The 19,458-nt window shown below is 37.3% G+C and overlaps 1 protein-coding gene and 1 long non-coding RNA gene across 3 annotated transcripts in view; both read right to left on the bottom strand.

Moving 5' to 3' along the window:
• The window catches only part of LOC126768170 (uncharacterized), a 259,312-nt gene that overhangs the window by 223,383 nt on the left and 16,471 nt on the right, over positions 1–19,458 (bottom strand). The gene's annotated exons all lie outside the window — the stretch shown is intronic.
• LOC126768143 (glycine receptor subunit alpha-4) overlaps positions 1–19,458 on the bottom strand; it is a 41,315-nt gene that overhangs the window by 16,004 nt on the left and 5,853 nt on the right. Inside the window, exons 2-7 of one of the 2 annotated variants that reach the window (XM_050486075.1) lie at positions 18,220–18,324; positions 4,210–4,286; positions 2,316–2,415; positions 1,507–1,661; positions 819–851; positions 108–263 (exon numbers count right to left, since the gene is read on the bottom strand). In XM_050486075.1, coding sequence (XP_050342032.1) covers positions 108–263; positions 819–851; positions 1,507–1,661; positions 2,316–2,415; positions 4,210–4,286; positions 18,220–18,263 — 565 coding nt within the window. In that variant the 5' untranslated portion in view covers positions 18,264–18,324. The remainder of the gene's footprint in view (positions 1–107; positions 264–818; positions 852–1,506; positions 1,662–2,315; positions 2,416–4,209; positions 4,287–18,219; positions 18,325–19,458) is intronic. The other variant, XM_050486076.1, reaches the window with a different exon arrangement.

The following is a 19,458-nucleotide window of genomic DNA, read 5'->3' as shown; positions in this document are numbered from 1 at the left end:
TAAGGTTAAAACAAATACAGTATTTTGAATACACGTGACTAAAAACTATTAAGTGGGTTCGACGACTCAGCATACTTTACTTAATTAGTCAAACAAAAACTACTAACAACTTTCGATGTAAATTGGACAGGACTGTATGTCCATGGGATAGAGTTGAAATTCCATTTGACAGGCGATGATTGCGTGCATTCTGGCCGCGTATCTCACCGTCTGATTTCTGTATAAGGTTACCGACGAGAATTTGTGCGTCAATTCGGCTATTTCTGAAAACGTAAGTCAAAAGAATCGGTTAATTTAAATAATTTCGAATGAAAAAGCAATATTCCATATATACTTTTGCATTTTGTGACTTAACATAAGCCAATAATTGTTCAAAAACAGGAATTTTGTTAAAATACCATAAAAACTGTACTTTTGCATAGTGAATCAATACGTGTTTAAGTTTTGCGAGTACTTTGACTTTAAAACAAATCAAGTGCTTATGAAAAATGAAATTTCTTGGAAACATATTCAATACCATTGAAATTAGTGATAAAGGTCGTTCATCCAAACTGAGTGTATTTAAAACATAAGTGGACTAGTTCAGGTTGATAAATATAGTGCTAATATAATTATAATTTTATCTCACTGACGTAATAAAGTATCAAAATGGGTTTTTGCATGATATGATTGTAAAATATATAAATGATAACTTTATAAACAGTCGATAAAAAGTTGTTAAAAATGAAATATTTAAACATAGTGAACGTGGAATGTTAGCTTAAGTGCTCCTCCATTTATGTGAGTTATCAAAAATAAAAATGGAGCAAATATCGTACCAGCTGATTGGTGACAAAAGTGGCAAGCTCCTCCTAAAATAAAATATTTGCTGAAATTATTAGCTTTCGGAAGAATGCTAAATAGAACGTTTACTCAGCTTAGTTGAACAGATTAGCACAGACAGCCTATTTATTGCCTGTTTTATGCAGAGTTCGGTAAAATATCAATGGAGTTATTAAAAATACGAATTCTGATATTGGAGCTTATAATGGAGCGAAAATAAAAAAAATGAGCTTTGGGATAGGAACAACATATCATTATATATTAAAGGTTTGAAAGATGCGAAGGTACATGTTTTAAATTGCATAGTTTTAAAGATATTTTTATAAAAGAAATCTTTCTATTCTTAGTTTCTATTGAAATCCTCTTAATGCAAGCATAACTCGCATTTGATCGGCTTTAAACCTATATAAATAAACCTTTTTCGAATTAAACTGAAAGATATAAAACCTTTAAAAATACCGACGATAAAAGTTCGAATTTGTTTGTACTTAAAATATAATACAAATACTATACCGAATTTTTTTACGACCTAATTTTTCAAATATAATAATCTAACCTTGGGTGGGTAATTTTATTACTTAATATTCAAACAGTTATGTAATGTAAATTTTCTTGATAGTTTTTCAGCATTCTGCAATAGAAATAAAATTATGGTGATATACAAATAAATAAATCTTAGTTTACCTGTTACTTTGGAATTTAGAAAATAAGGGTCAGGATGCCAGAGATTGTCGAAGAATTCTGGAGGCAACGTCACATGGTCATCTCCTTCTTCGAATATATCTTCTGGTAGCTGCAATCTAGTTTCTCGCCAAGTTTGTCTTATAAACATATCGACTCTAAAATCAAATAATAAAATAGCTATGATGTTTCACCAATTTCTGGTAGTAGGGCTTTGCGCAGGCCCGTCTGGGTAGGAACCACCCATTCATCAAATATTTTGCCGCAAAACAGTAATACTTAATATTGTTGTGTTCCGGTTTAAAGGGTGAGTGAGCCAGTGTAACTACAGGCACGAGAAACATTTCAGTTCCCAAGGTTGGTGGTGCCTATGAGCGGTGGTGACCACTTAACATCAGGTGGCCCATTTGCTCGTCCGCCAACTATAACATAAAATAAAAAATAAAAAAACTTTTTACTAAATTCAAAACTTTTTTTATATTAGTATTAGTAAGCAAAGAAGCCAAGTTTTGCTTATCACAAAAATATATTCATTTGCTGAACTTGAACAGGAGATTTTTTTACCGGTACTCAATAGTTATTCTAAGACAACAGCACAACTTTATATTTCTGTGTTCCGGCTTGAATATTGAGTCCGTGTTTTTACAACGAGTAACATTGTTATGTCACTCGTTGTGTAACATCTTAGGTTCTATGCTTGGCGGTGCATTAGTGGTGTAAGAAGTTGTGTGTATGTGTTCTTAGTGTTAGTATATATGGCGAAAATGATCGCCAATCATCAAAACTGATCTCCTTCATAAAAAAAGCAATACCTGAAGTCCATGTCTTCAACATTAATAGAATTGACATCCACGACATATATGCTGAATTCAACGACGACTGGTTGACCTTTCCGAGAAGGTGGCCGGATTTCTGAAAGAAAGTATATAATTTGAGCTTTCGATTAAAACCAAATTTGATATGGAACCAAAAATAAAATTTTAAAATGAAGGTGAGGTAAAGAAGATATTCTTGGAGTGCTTTTATTAATTGTTATTGACGTTTGCAATTATGAAAACCGACATTCAGTTAAGGAGAGTACTTACGACGAATAACAAAAGGATGAGGAAAAGGGTTATAAAGACTATTTCATTTATAATTTTATGGAGTGATTTTTTTCATACTTTGCCCATAGCCAGCCACCAAGTTACGGCTTACTTAAGTTAGATATTTATTTATATATTTATAAGACATAATAACTCAGAGGACTTAAATATGTATATCAAAATTAAAAATATATATTTATTGGCAATCTTATATGTATGTTTTTATAAGCTATTTAAGCTTTAGGTGTGTCTCTAACTTACTTTGATATTCAAAAGCCTGATTATTGAGTTTTGTATTTTATAAGATCTTATTAACTTCCCTTTCGGAAGTTAATACTTTGACTTTGGCGTATATTATATATACACATAATATTAATGAAATAAATAAGATATTTGGAAACGGTCTCTTTCTACAGAATACATTACAAATGTGTTTTATTACACTAAAGATTAAAAATATATAGATAAAGTTTCATTTTTTTTTAAATTATATTAATCACTTGATAGTAAGTGGTCACCACTGCCTATAGGCATAATGGAAAATAAGATGTTTTGTACTGTCGTTACACAGACTAACTCAATCTTAAAGCTAAGTTAATACTTACGTATTGCTCGAATATGTTATGATAAGTAAGATGCCTAGTTAGACGGGCTTGCTTATGACAATTTTACAACGCTATTTGCGTTAAATTTTCAGACAACCTATGAGTTGAGTTTGAAGTTGAATATATCGGTTAGAAGGTGTGCAAAATATTTTTTATATGTTAACGCATGAAATAGCTTTAAATACATCTATTAGCTCAAACGCCCAAAGTACTGTAAGGTATAACTGTAAATTTTAATTTCCTTTATTTTCGTTACTGAGTTTATTTACAGAAGTGAATTTGAAATTTGAAATGCATCTGCGCGACTTTAGGGATTAAAGGTATGCGATGTAATTGACGGTTTAAAACTTTTGCGATATATAATATGCATTTCATGTTATACTAGCTACTCGTAGTTCGATAACATTTCTGGGCTTTAAATATATCATCACAATTATCGACAACATTCATATTTTACAGGTATACGTTGCGGGCATTAACATTGGAATTTCAAAGACCTTTTTATTTTTAAAGTTTAATTCTAGTATTGTCTTTATTAATGGTGTACTTTAAAGATATCCATCAACAAATATCAATCAAAAATAATGTTTTGTTGTTGTATAATCAATTAAAAAAATATATTTTTAATATATTATTATGAAGAGTCATTTTAAGTATTTAAACAAAATGTGTGTTCAGTTAATATATTATATAGTAATATATTTTAAGCTTAGTATTACATGATCGTGCTTTTCAACTTGAAATATCCATACTGAAAAATTAAAGTGGTTATAGGTTAAAATGAAAAATGCAATTTCATGCAAAAATGTCAGATCCGAATTTTTTATGGCAGAACGGGGAACTGCACTACACTTTAATAACAAAAAAAGGTGTAGAGAGAATCTTAATAGGATCAAAAATTTTTCGAGTTTATGAAATTAGCAATACCATACATATTTTGAAATTTGATAATATAAAGCCGTACGTCAGAACTTCGATAATTATCTGTGTTAGCACTAATGATTGATTATGTTTACCTTTAACATAGTTCTCGGGCAAAACAACTCGTGGTTTCAGCGTATGATTCCGCTTCGATGTTACGTCATTACACAACCTGGAAGAACAAGTTTTATATTTAGTGAACCAACTGACAATCAGACTCGCTAACTCGCTTGCTTCTAATCATGTATAACTCGGCGGTAGTGAGTAAAAATGCCAAGTGCAAAAATGGTGCCCTTACCAGAAAACTCATTTATAATGTCTATTTCGTAAATATTAAGAACTCTAGCGTAAGAAAAGGACTATTCCTAAGGTCTAGTAATTGTGTCTTCTTCTTTCGAATGTCTAATTCATGATGACAGAAAGAGAGAAATCAGTGTTTACGTAAACATACGCTAAACAATCTTTCTAAACATTTGTACTGTTAGTAATAATTACCAATTAAAATTATGATAGCCATATTTTCATTTTTAACAAAAAAAACAGAATATCCCAAACAACTGTGTTATATTGAGGAAAAAAATATACAATAACATATTTTAATATAGTTTATTTAGTTTGTATAAAAGCAAATAAAATGAAGGAATTTCTCGTCTGATCCTAATATATTATTTCTGAATTCTTAGAAATCCCCTTTCCTTTATTTTATTTATAAATTTAATAACAAAGTTGCCTCGCATCCTTTATACTATTTACCAAAATTTGATAGATATCAAAAATTATCCCGTTTAGCGGTTACAATTTCATAATATAAAAATTACCGATTCGACTCGTATTTATAATGCTTACATATTGTATTCTTTTTAATATGGAATATTATATAGAATGAAATGAATTGACAATTTATCTTCGATCTTCAATTTTGTTAATCAAAGAAACGGCTCTTATAAAGGTGATTATTAGATCCTTACATATGAAATTAGCGTTTTGTCGTACTGACCACTTTGATCTAAAATATCTCCTCTTTGGTTAAGAATTCCAAATTCAAATTTATAAATTTATTTAACTGGTACATTAATCCTGCAGCTATCTCTGAAGTGCTTTGTGATGGATCCGCTTCCACAATAGCCTTTAATTCTTCATTTTCCATTTTGGTCTCCGGCCGTCCACGGGGTTGGTTCTGAAGGTCGAAATTTCCAGAACGAAAACGTTGAAACAAAAAACGTACCATGATTTCATTTGCGACACCAGCGCCGTACACATCATTAATCCTTCAAGCTGTTTCTGCAGCACTGGTGCCACGGTATAACTCGTACTCGTAAATAAACCGATATTTCATGTTTTCCATTGTGAGGTAATAAGCGACGCCAAAGAAAAAAATAATGAGGAAAAAACAAATGATTGACTGTTTTCAAAACTTAAACGTACCAGCTAAATGAATTTATAAATTTGAATCTGAAATTCTTAACCAAAGAGGAGATATTTCAGATCAAAGTGGTCAGTACGACAAAACGCTAATTTCATATGTAAGGACCTAATATATTGGCTTACTATAATAATTATTATTATTTCAGTTAAGTTAAAAAAATTATATTATAACTGTAAGAAATATTAAGCATAACCTACATCGTCAACGCACCGCCAGCCTTGAAAATTAAGATGGTATGCACCTTGTACCTGTTTTAAACTGGAATACTATAATACTGATTAAATTAAAGGTCTAATAAAGCAAATTTCCTTTATAAGACCCAACGGGCTTAAATTTTATTTAATATGAAATACGGGACCGCGTGCTTGACCAACCTTGCAATCGTTAGCAAATGTTCATATATAATACAGGATTAAATATATATTTTAATATTTTGTTTTATATATGCTTTATATAATTTTGTATACATTTTGCAGATATTGACTTTATATAATATTATGATAGCTTGAACCTTCCCACTTGGCAGCTTAAGCGTATGACGTCAATGAATTTGTTATTTCGCCAACATAGCGTGAGTTTTTAATACAGTGCCCATGAATATATTTATTTTATAAACTAATTATTCAAATAGAAACACATTTTGAAACATATTTCATCAAATTTCAAAATCAAATAACATTTGCAGGTCGCCTTGGTGGATATCATTCACTCATTTGTTATTCTACTGCCTTAAAATAATTGTTAGTATTAATTTTTTATATGGTAAATAATGAGTGTTATTATTGTCACAAGGGATTACATTTTATAACTCATTATTGAAGGCAAATTAAGTTTGAGAGGAGAGGTATGTACTTCTCACCTGCGGCGAAAGGAGGACACGAGGCGGTGCAACAAAAGGCACCGTCCTCGCAAGCGAGGACAGCGCCCGCACCTAAGCGGGCGAAAACAACGGCGGCAGTACACGTATCACGTATCACGTTCGTATCACGAAAGGGAAAGTGGTCCCTGACTCCCGGACCACTCCCACGTCGGACGAAGGAGGCCGTCAGGCATTTGAGGAAGCTAATACTCAATAAAAAAGAGTACACAGAGTATTAGCTTTCTACAGTCGAACTTGAATCACTCCGCTGGGGCGCAAGACCTACTGCTGTAGGCCATGGCGGAGTGGTAGATAGACCTGGCGGTGGTCTGCGAGCCCTACTTCGTTCCTCCCCTAGCTCATTGGGTAGGAGACTTGGACGGAACGGTGGCGGTCCTCTCGAGAAGCGAAACGGGTCCTCTTCTCTCACTCATCGAGAGGGGCTTGGGCTACGTTGTGGCAGGATGGGGGGAGTACGCAGTCGTCGGAAAGTACTTCTCCCACAACCGCAGCCTCGCTGAGTTCGATCTCGGCTCGGTCGGAGCTGCGGTAGCCCGGCAGTTCTCGGCGACTTAAACGCGAGGTCGCGTCCAAGTGTGGGTGCTAATCTCCGGCCTGTCCCTATGGCCGAGCCTCATTCGGGATCCATGGGGGTGACCATACCGTGGGGTTCGTGGAAAATTCCGCACCCAAGTCGCCCCGTGACGGAGATGCTGCCGCCGGAGCTCCTCCTGCGCCTTTCCCCACCCTGGCGAGCTTGTCCCTCCGCCTATGGCACCTCACTTCGTGATAGAGGACGCAGTGGCTTGACCACTGATCACGGAGTGAGAAATGGAGATGTCTGTCGGCCGCTTGAGGGCCAAAAATACGGCGCTGGATCCGGACGGTGTTCGGTGAAGCCTTGGATTTCCAAGGCTTCGGAAAATGCCCGTTGCTCAGGGGAAATTGATGCTGTTTGGTGTCGAAGAAGGGTAGACCACCGGGCTCCTCCTTAGCATACTGGCCGATAGTGCTGCTGAACGAGACGGGCAAATTGTTTGTGAAGAATCTCGTCTCGTTCGACACCTCGACGAGTTCGGTCTGGGTCTCGCAGAAGATCAGTTTGGGTTCAGAGCAGGTCGTTCGACGATTGACGACCCGAACGCCCGGAAGACTCGGACCACGGCGGTGGCCCAGGGGAAAGTGGTCCTGGCGGTGTCGCTAGACGTGGCAAACGCCTTTAACAGTCTCCCGTTCGAGACGATCAGGGAGGCACTCCTATACCATGGGATGCCGAACTATCTGAGGAGACTGTTGGAGGCGTACCTCCAGGACTGAGAGGTCGACAAGTTGGTCCAGCGTCGGGTAGGCTGCGTAGATCCACAGGAGTCAGTTCTCGGCCCAATTATGTGGAACGTCGGCTTCAAAAGGTCTGGACGACTCTCACCGTGGACCGAATGGAAATGGACGGTGATCGAGGTACAGGCCCAGATTAAATACCTGTGCCTCATTCTGGACGGGCGATGGAGCTTTGAGCAGCATTTCGTGCAACTCGGGCCGATGCTCGTCTATGCCGCCGCCACAATTGGCCACCTCCTACCCAACGTGGGAGGACCGGGATCGCTATGCCGGCGCCTCTATGCCGGTGTAGTGAGGGCGATGGCACTATAGGGTGCCCCGATATGGGTGGACGCACTCACTGCACAAAACCGGGCCCTCTTGCGGAAGCCGCAGAGGATCATAGTGGTGAGGGCGATCAGTGGGTATCGTACGGTATCCTGGACAGCGGTGACCCTCCTCGCGGATGATCCACCCTGGGAACTCCAGGCGGAGATGTACCAATTCCGGGCCGAGGCGAGGGAACACGGCAACCGTCTAGGGTCGGCGGAGTTCGGGCGCATCAGGGCTCTGGCCTAGCAGGCCCTGATCATCCGATGGGAGGAGGGCCTGAGGTCCCCCAGGACCTCAGGTCCTGGACCTGAGACCCGCTCCGCCGGAAAAGACCGGGTAGAAGATAAAGACGTTATGCGCACCTTCTCCCCCCGCCACAATAGGCGCCGCCGGGATTAGGGGGGTTCACAGTACCTTGGGGAGTGTCCCCAATCCCCTAGAGAATGGAGGCCCGCATAGGCGGACCGGCCGTCAGAGCGTCATGGTAGCATGCGAAAGCGATCCCGTGGCGCTCCTCGTTAAGAGAGCAAGGGTATCGCTGGTTTTTTAGTGTGTATTCCGATGTTCGGTTCGCACTTGGCGCCTTGGACACCGGGGAGCCCCACATACACCCCCCCCCCACTGTTCCCGTGGAGGAAACGTGTAACACGTTTTTCCAGCGTTAAAAAAAAAAAATTATGTACTTCTTGCAGTAGCTGTATATGGTATGTGTGAAGGTGTGCCAAAAATAGCATATTTCCTCGTTTACCTTTCTAAAATAAAAAAGAACGATTAATCAATATAATTATGATCGACTTGTAGTTAATATCCGCCATTTAAAATATTGAACAGAAATTCGCAATTGTGGTTATTTTTTAAAGTCAATTTTACACGGGCTTTTTTTACATTCGATTCAATTAAATTTTCAGTTTATTGAATTAATATATTACTACAAATTTTGGAGGAGTGAAGTTATAAGAATACAATATTATAAGTAGAATATATATTTGGTCTCTTTAGCAACTATCACCGTCATTTTGACATCGTTTCTGTTTTTAAGTTTAAAATTCACTCTTAATGAGCCTAAAGTAGTGTAAATTCAAAAATCCTAAACAATATAAAAATGTGGTTGCCAACGTATTAGTATTACTTTTAACTAGCGTGTTTTAAATGCACTAGTTTCCCTTGTCATAGGCTGTCTACTTTCATTGTTGGCATTAAATATTTTATAAACACTATATAAAATATTTAATATACGAATGAATTACTTTCTTTGTTTATTAAAATAACTCTTATAATAAAATAAGTTTAATTTTTTTAATAATTTAAAGTTATTTGTATATATTATTTGAGAAGTACAAAAATGCTGGAGCTGAAATAATATGCTTATTATGAAGAGTATGAATATTTTACTGGTGGTAGGGCTTTGTGCAAGCTCGTCTGGGTAGGTACCACCAACTCATCAGATATTCTACCGCATAACAGCAGTACTTGGTGTTGTGTTCCGGTTTGAAAGATGATTGAGCCAGTGTAATTACAGGCACAAGGGACATAACATCTTAGTTCCCATGGTCTTTGGCGCATAAGCGATGTAAGCGATGGTTAACATTTCTTACAATGCCAATGTCTATAGGCGTTTGGTGACCACTTACCATCAGGTGGCCCATATGCTCGTCCGCCTACCTATACTATAAAAAAATGCTGTTAATCGGCCAAAAGATTCGTATTCTTGTTCCTGATTGGCGAACCCAATAACAACTTTTTTATAATTATACAAGTTTTATTTTTAAAATTGCTTGTGAATAGCAAACGCAGATAAGAATCGTCATATAAGGGCTCAGGTTTTTCAATGCACGAAAAGGTTGCAGTCAAACGTAAATCTGACCGTTACCGATTATATATAATTAAAAAGTTATTTAATTTAATAACAAATAATTAAAATGTTTAAATTGATTTTGGACTCCAGTATATTCACAATATATATCTTATTTTTTTTTTTAACCAATTCAATTAAATTTAATATACGTTATATTTAAACATATTATATATTTTCAGTCACTGATTACCTGAAATTAAATTTAAAGCGGAATTAATTGATTATAACAAAGGCATTCATTGTATTTTTACGGGCTTTTCGAACGCAAGATCATCACGACTATCTCTTTCTAAAAGAATTTAGAATAAATTTAAAACGGTTCGGCGTCATTTTGATTTTGATGCTTTTCAAAAGCCCTGTTCTATTTCAAAGTGAAACTTAGTTCAGTTTGTATTTATTTTACATTGCATATCACAAATGACGGTTGAATTATCCAGGCCAAGGCAGCGTCATCGATTGCTATATTAAATACACGCAACCGCTATATTTAGAAATAAGGTTTTTTTTTTTTATTTTTTAATGTTTTTATTACTTGTGAGGATTTTCGGAATGCGATTCACGAGCGATACTTTTGAATTGTGCATGTTGTTATTAAACTCAATAATGGCTATTTGCGATCACTACCTAAAGTTTTGCTGGTCATATCTATCCACTCACTGAAATAGTATGATAGAATAAATTCAAGGATTACGGATTACAAGAATATTTGTAGTAATATTACTCTTATTTATAATATCCTAATAATAATATCCTGGGACTTTATTCACACACGGCCATCTGATCCCAAATTAAGCAGAGCTTGTGCCATGGAAACCAGACAACTGATATATTACATATACTACTTTTCTTTTGTAAATACTTACTTATATAGATAATTACACCCAGACTCAGGACAAACAGATATGTTCATGCACACAAATGTCTGTCCTGGGTGGGAATCGAACCCACAACCTTCGGCGTGAAAGGCAGGTACCTACCAACCACGCCAAACGGCTCGTCTAATATTTATTCCTTCCTAATGAGAAATAAAAATAATATGGTACGAAAATCTAAGCCACTCCACCCAAATATAACCTTATAACAGCTGCATTTGAATTACCTTATCTGGACCCCATGAGTAACTTAATGTTTTTTTATTTTTTATTTAATCTCATAAGTATCCAAACGTGTTATCTAACTGTTTGTGCCTATGGTTCTTTCTATTTAGAATAAGCCTAGAATTTTGGTTCTAAAAGTGCTCAACTTAAAATTAAACATATAGAAAATTATGAAACTGTTGTACATTTTTACAGGGATATATTACATTCGGTTTGTGACCGCAATCATACATTTTTTATTCTTTTGACGTTTCTGCAAAGTTGCACCTGTCATGACCGAAACCGAAATTTAAATTGTAAAATACAGTTTTTGTAAAAATATAGCGTCTCCGTGATATTTCATCCTGAATTATTAATTAACAGCAGAAGTTTAAAATAATTAGGACATTTCCTTAAAATGCAGAAAAGTTATTTTCTTGAAAGCGGATTATTTATGAAGCTATTTGTATGAAGAATATAGTTAATTTTTCTTGAGATTCATTTTGAATTATTTATACAAGATAACGATATAAGATTTTTTTTTAATATAACCGTACCTTTAATGTTTATGAGTATTTAATTCACTGTATTTAGTATGCAGTGGGTGGTATCTACCTAGATGAGCTCGCGCAAAGCTCTAACACCAGTGACAAAGCTCCACCATTAGTGACAAAGCCGTACCACCAGTATTGCACCAGTTTTCACGTCTTAACTAATCATCACGATTTTTTTATACACGTTATCAAGGGTACAGAAAATTGGTGGTAGAGCTTTGTCACTGGTGGTAGAGCTTTGTCATTGATGGTAGAGCTTTGTCACTGGTGGTAAAGATTTGTACAAGCTCATCTGAGTAGGAACCACCCACTCATCAGATATTATACCGCAAAACAGCAGTACTTGGTACAAGGGACATAACATATTAGTTCCCAAGGTTGGTGGCGCATTGGTGATGTAAGCGATGGTTAACATTTCTTACAATGCCAATATCTATGGTCGTTGGTGACCACTTACCATCAGGTGGCCCATATACTTGTCCGCCTTCCTATTCTATAAAAAAAATTACATAAGTCCTTTCCGATACCAGGAAATTAAAATATTACAATCTCGCAGACTGAGGCGAACAAACTTTATCGACACAAAAATTCGATAACTTTTTTTCTAGCCCGATCAAAGGTTATGGCTGTAATGGCTAGCTATACAGTATAGCCACTATTCTGAAGATTGCGGATAAACATTTTTAAATAAAAATAACATTAAGAAGGGACTAAGCTGTATACATTTTTTTATTTTATTTAAATAAATGTAAATATTTAATCTTGTCTCCAGAACCATTATTTAATCTAACCACATAAAGATACAAAATCCATTCATGAATAATGTTTTTAACTAAAATAGAAAAAACTATTCAGTTCAAGGGCTGTTATCTTATCTCTGGCTTATCATAGTGATTTATTGGCATTATTTCACCTTCACCCTAACTTGTCGCTCTTTCAAAGTTGAAACTAATTTACTTAAATGCTAATTGTTACTACTACTAAGAGGCTTAAAATTTCAAAGACATTTAAAATTAAAGTAATTTGGTTACATTTAAGTTATAATTCAAGAAATAAGATTCTGATTAAATATTATGTATGTCATGGGACAATAATGTTTCATATGAATCCGGACAACTTTACTACAGAAATTATTAAGAAAGATTAAAGGTCTGACTTTCTTGGATATAGCAAAAAATATATAATTAGAAACATGCTTCATTCGTATTGGAGGCAGAGCCTTGCGGAAGCCCGTTAGGATACGTAACGACATACCGCCATATAGCGATGGTGCATACCACGTTTTTTACTACATACAATTTGATTTGCTGTATTCCGGCTTAATGGGTAAGTGAGCCAGTGCATATACTATATGCAATTCGAGTCGAGTGCAATTTATATATATATATATATATATATATATATATATATATATATATATATATGTATATATTTGTATATGTATTTATATTATCTACTAGGGCATAAGAGCCGGGATGGCCCAGTGGTAAGAACGCGTGAATCTTAACCGATGATCGTGGGTTCAAACCCGGGAAAGCGCCACTGAATTTTTATGTGTTTCTTCAAATTCTTCAAATTTGTAATTATAATTCATCTCGTGCTTGCTTCGGTGAAGGAAAAGATCGTGAGGAAACCTGCATGTGTCTAATTTTACTGAAAATCTGCCACATGTGTATTCCACCAACCCGCATTGGAGCAGCGTGGTGGAATAAGCTCCAAATCTTCTCCTCAAAAAGAGGAGAGGAGGCCTTTAGCCCAGCAGTGGGACATTCACAGGCTGTTACGGTGCTAGGGCATAATGTACCTTATTCACAGGGGGCGACTTTACGACAAGACTTTGAAGTTATAGTTGGCTGTTTAAGTAGTTGGAAGTTTCAATCAATCAATAAACAGCCAATCGTTGTCCACTGCTGAACATAGGCCTCTCCCAAGGTGCGCCAAAGCTCCCTGTCCTCCAGGTTGCCAAATGCTGCCCATCCCAAGCAAATTCTTCGATCGGCTTTCTTCTCGAAGTTGTTCCTACCGACTTGTATTATCTGTCCTAGGTAGGTATATTCACACTAACAACTTCGAGAGGTTTCCCCTCGACGTATATCGGTCCCGGCACGACATGCCTATTAAACATGACCTTGGTTTTGTCCAAGTTTATACTGAGACTGACACACCGGGAAGACTCGCCTAGGCTACGCAGCATTTCGGTGAGTTGTTCCAGCGACTCTGCTATGATGACGATATCGTCGGCAAATCGAAGGTGTGAGATGTACTCGCCATTTACATTGACTCCATACCCAGTCCAATCCAGCGTCTTGAAAACGTCTACCAACGCGTTGGTAAACAGTTTCGGGGATATTACATCCCCCTGTCTCACCCCTCTGCGCGTTGGATCACCTTCATCTTACCGTCCTGGATGTGGACAGTCATTGTAGCGGCGTTGTACAGACATCTCAGTACCTCGATATATCTCCAATCGATATGACATCTCTGCAATGAGTCGAGCACTGCCCAGGTTTCGATGGTGTCGAAGGCTTTCTCGTAGTCCACAAATGCCATACACAGCGGCTTCGGGTCTTGCCATGTTGGATGACGGAATTAAAGAGGCTTGCTAGCTCTTTCAGGACCGGAGTCCCGCCTGCCTTAAGCAACTCTGTTGTGATTCCGTCATCTCCCGGAGCTTTGTTGTTTTTAAGCTGTTCTAGAGCCGCCCTAATCTCACCTTGGTCAACGACCGGGAGCTCCTCGGAGTAATGGCGCATAAGAGGGGCGCGCTGGTCATCAATACTGATTTCCACGGGTTTATCCGATCTTGAAGAGAACAACTGCCCAGAAAAACCTCTCTACTTCTCCGACAATCGCAGGCCTAGAGGTAACGACCCCACCATTTTCAGTTTTAAGTTTTGTCAGACGCGGCCTCCCAAACTTGCGAGCGAACACTTTCGATCCCCGATTTTGCTCAATCGCAGCCTTGATGGCACGGGTATTGGAGCGTCGGAGATCACGTCGCGGCAGCGTTTTTATTGTTCGATTTAAGGCCTTATCTGACAAAAACGATGGTAGTTCTCGTCGTTTTCTCATGAGCTCGAGTGTCTCAGCAGAGAGTTTTGGTGCGTTGTCTCTTCTCTGTGGCGGAAAACACTTGCGGGATGTGTTTTGCAGTATTTTGACCAGCGTGTCGGTTTTTTCATCAATGCTGCTTACGGTTTCCAACGCGGTGAATTGATTTTGAAGTTCCATTTGGAACTTTTCGGAGCCTTGAGCAGCTTGGAGCATGGTAGGTCGGAGAGTAGACCTCATCATTCTCGATCTTTCGGCTTTGAAGTCGATAATTAGAGTAATATGTTTGTATGTAATTAGATAAATATGTGCTTTTTATTCGAAATGATAAAATCTATCTCGTTCCTTGTCACGTTATCTGGGCTTCGTCATGTCCACCTCCTCTGAGGCTTCTTTTGAAAGAAAGAATTCATCAAAAAGAGCCCCTGCGCTTCGAGAAAGTTTACCAGCATTTGCCCCCTGTGATTTCTGCAGCCCAAGCCGTAAGGTCCGACTTTCGATTCACCGCTATCTTGTACTCCCACTTTAGCATTAAAGTCTCCCATAACAACATTGTAGTGGGCCTTCGAGGTGTCGTTGAGGGCCTTTGCGATGTCCTCGTACATCGCTTCGACCACATCATCAGAGTATGTCGAAGTTGGCGCATATACCTGTACGACCTTCAGGGAGTTCCTGTCGGAAAGTTTTAGGACAAGGTACGCTACCCGGTTCGACACACTACTGATTTCCACAATGCTGCTAATGAGATCCTTTTTGACTAGAAAACCGACACCTCCCTGGGAGAGGTTATCACCTTCGCGGAAGTTGAGTAAGTTACCGGACTCTACAGTTATCGTGTCCTTCCCCTGTCTTCGGACTTCAGATAACCCCAGTATATGCCAGTTTATATGACTTAACTCTACTTCTAATTCGGCGAGGTGATGGTCCAGCCTCATCGAGCGTCCATTGTACGTTGCCATGTGAAGTCGTTTTATACGGTAGCCTGCCGTGAACCGGTGATTCTTAGCTTCCCCTGCCCTGCTGATACCGCGGCCGCAACCTTGGTCGGGCCTAGCGGGCTTGCCGGTAACTGGGGGCCTTTTTTGGGCGCATCTGCCATTAAGGAGGGTTTGACCATACTCGCCGCGCTGGGCAGGCGTGTTGGTGAGCGCAGTAGGGGGGTAAGATGTTTATGGGGGGGACGCTGCTGCCCATCCCCCCTTTTCCCCGTCCCTCAGTCTCTTACGACACCCACGGGATGAGATTGGGGGAGTACTATTCTAAGCCGGTACTCCACGGCATCGACATGTGTCGATTTACAAACAAATTATAATTTGAGCCAACGATTTTGGAAGGCAGATGCCCCTTAAGATGAGGCAGGACCCTGCTCTTCCTCAAGCTCAAGCTTTTAAACTACACTTTTTACTGAAATACTGTTCCGGGATTTTCAATATAATAAATATTTTTCAATTTTGATACATAAGTTCATGGATAGTTTTCAACTGCGTCAGACGACAAATTGTCTATTTGTAATTTACTTGTATATTTCATATTTCTTTAAGGAAATGAAATGATAACATTTGTGATTAAGATTGTATCTTCTTTATTCTTTTGACAACAAACATCTGTTTCAAACAATTTGAGAAATGGTTCGCTTTCATTTCAATTTGTCCCTTTTATGTTAGATTCTTTTGACTACGAGGAAAATAATAACAAAACTGACTTCTATTGATATACAATTACGGTCAATACAATACAATATTAGAAGATTTGAATTGAATATTGAGAGCTAGATAGTCTCGGTTGTAAACATCATTATGTATTTTGATTACTTTCTGCAAACCAATTTATTTATATTTCAATACATAATATTTCAGTAACAAATAAATAATATACATGAATATGTTCTAATTTTTTAGTTTCTCTAATCATCATTAACAAGGCCTTACGAGGCCAAATCTTTTGATAGTAATGGTATATTTATCTCACAAATCAATTCACCTCATGCTCTATGGTGAAAGAAAAATCGTGAGGAAACTGAACATGTCAGATGCTAATCTTCCGCATTTGTATTCCACCAAACGGCATTGGAGCAGCGTGGTGGAATAAACTTCAAAATTTCTCCTTAAAAAGGAATAGACCTTAGCCCAGCAGTGGGACATTAAAAGCGGTTACATTTTTACTTTTTTAATTATCTCACACAAGTAATCAAAAGGTCATAATTATGTATTTGAACGAAGATGGTCGAATACATTGATTCCGTGGATCTAAACAAAATACCGCAATTAGTAACCCACGATCACAGTTATTATAAATACGTTTTACCCCATATACAACATGGATGAAGAAAAACAAAGCTCAACGTACTATATTTTCCCAGTGGTGGGATATTTACTGGACTGTTACTTCTTTATTGTTACTTGTTAATGGAGTAGCAGCCTTGTATTTTCAAAGTTCAGGGTCAACTTATCGTTCCATCTTATAAAGGCGATTATAGTAGCGTTAGCGCTTGTACCTTAATAAATGACCGCTGATTGCTATCTAATGCATGTACGCCGACCTCCAGACAGATAGACAAACGAACTGTATTGTTTTATATATTTGTACCAATAATCGTATTTTATTTAGGAAATTAATATAAACATTTTTTGAACGAAATAATTGTTATTGTATAAATGTAAAAATATATTCCCAATAATTTCAGAGAAAAAAAGTTAAAATTAAAATTAAAATGGAAGCTTTTTGATTAAAGTATAATTAATTATTATTTATACACATAATATCATTAAACACTTATACAGAAAATCGTATAGATAAATATATTTTTAGATATGATGTCGGTGGGACATAGTGCTGTGTTCCTTTTACTAATCTTCCCTTTAATTACCAATCCTAATGGAAAATCGAAAATGAATTGTCACATTGCCTAAATAATCTCAAGCTTTTAGGCCCAAAGCACGTAACTTCGTAGTTTCCAAGGTCGGTGTCGCATTGGTGAGTGATTACTATTTCTAACCGCACCCACGTCCATGGGCAGTGGGTACCACTTACTATCAGACGTTCCATTTGTCATTCCTCCAACCTACAATAACTAAAATAATATTTGAACTGGCAAGTGGCTACTGGCGGTAGGGCTTTGTGCAAACTCGTCTGGGTAGGTAACACCCACTCATCTACCGCAAAACAGCAGTAATTGGTATTGTTGTGTTTCGGTTTGAAGGGTGAGTGAGCCAGTGTAAATACAGGCGCAAGGGACATAACATCTTAGTTTCCAAGGTTGGTGGCGCATTGGTGATGTAAGCGATGGTTGACATTTCTTACAATGCCAATGTCTAACGGCGTTAGTGACCACTTACCACCAGATGGCCCATATGCTCGTCCACCTTCCTATTCTATAAAAAAAAGTTGACATTACAATTAGTTTTCTGTTGTAGTAAGGTAACTATGTAGTTAGGTATGTATCATCAAATCATAGAACGACACCAGCAATCGCATTACAAATCAGTTTCGTATTAGAGAGCGGAACAAGCATTGTAACTTTGGTTAAAATTATAATACTTGATAACGTAGCCAGTCATGTTCCTTAGCGCTAACTGTTGGCGAAAGTACGTCACTTACATTAAAAATATTTAGAACATATACATTTGAAACTAACCATATTAAGAAGAAAAACGTTGTCGGCCAGATGCAAGGAAACATTTTCTATGGCGGCAGGCTGTGAAACGAAGCGTAGCAGGTCATTCCAACGCCTATGGTATATCTGAAAATAATGTCTTTGATCATTATTGCACACAAGATTTGCTCGCGATTTGCGTCTCATATATGAATATTAAGGATTATTCAGCATCATCCTTAGGAATGCACTTTATCAATATTAAATTAACATAATTATTCAATATCTATAATCTATTAAATATGTTTTTGTTTTAAAATATAACATATATAAGGCGGACGAGCATATGGGCCACCTGATGGTAAGTGGTCACTAACGCCTATAGACATTGGCATTGTAAGAAATGTTAACCATCGCTTACATCACCAATGCGCCACCAACATTGGGAACTAAGATGTTATGCCTCTTGTGCCTGTAATTACACTGGCTCACTCACCCTTTAAACCGGAACACAACAATACCAAGTACAGCTGTTTTGCGGTAGAATATCTGATGAGTCGGTGGTACCCAGACGAGCTTGCACAAAGCTCTACCACCAGTAAAAAAAATTATGTATTATACTGTAATATCTTTTTATTTTCACACAGTAAAATCTTACTATAATATTATCTAAATGAAAAAGCATATATTGCTTGCTTGCATGCTTGTGACTGAAATACGTTAAAAATTTGTCACATAAGTAATTTATGCCTTGAAATAGTGCCTATATGTACTTATTATTTATCTGTCTCGTTCTTCTAGTGGCTATAAAGCTGGACATCCCGAGGTCGTGGGTTCAAAACCCAAGTCGGGTCGATAAAAAAGTGATTGAGTTCTTTGATTGAGACCGAAATTGGTCAGGAGGTCATCATCGAGGTCATAATAAGTGATTATTATTTGTTATTAACGAGGGATTTAGTTTCCAGTAATAAATATATAAACATACCATATTAATTCAAATTGTCGACTATTTCATGAACTTTGTTTAGGATGTAGAGAAATAAACGATCAAGCAGACGGTAGTCTTTGTGTTTCTTTACAGTTTTATTATTATAGTTAATATCGCATATTATATTATCATCTTTCTAACATTTCATCTTCTGCGGTGAGTTTTGAATTTCGACTTACAAAATTGTTTCACATATCTCTCCATTTCAAACCAAACCATTTCCGTTCTATGTATGAACATAAACAATTTTAATACTGACAATCGTTTTCACCGCATTGCCGATAAAAACGTAT

This window comes from Nymphalis io, chromosome 4, assembly GCF_905147045.1.
Source record: "Nymphalis io chromosome 4, ilAglIoxx1.1, whole genome shotgun sequence".
NCBI lineage: Eukaryota > Metazoa > Arthropoda > Insecta > Lepidoptera > Nymphalidae > Nymphalis > Nymphalis io.
This window is presented reverse-complemented; position numbering and strand designations above follow the sequence as displayed.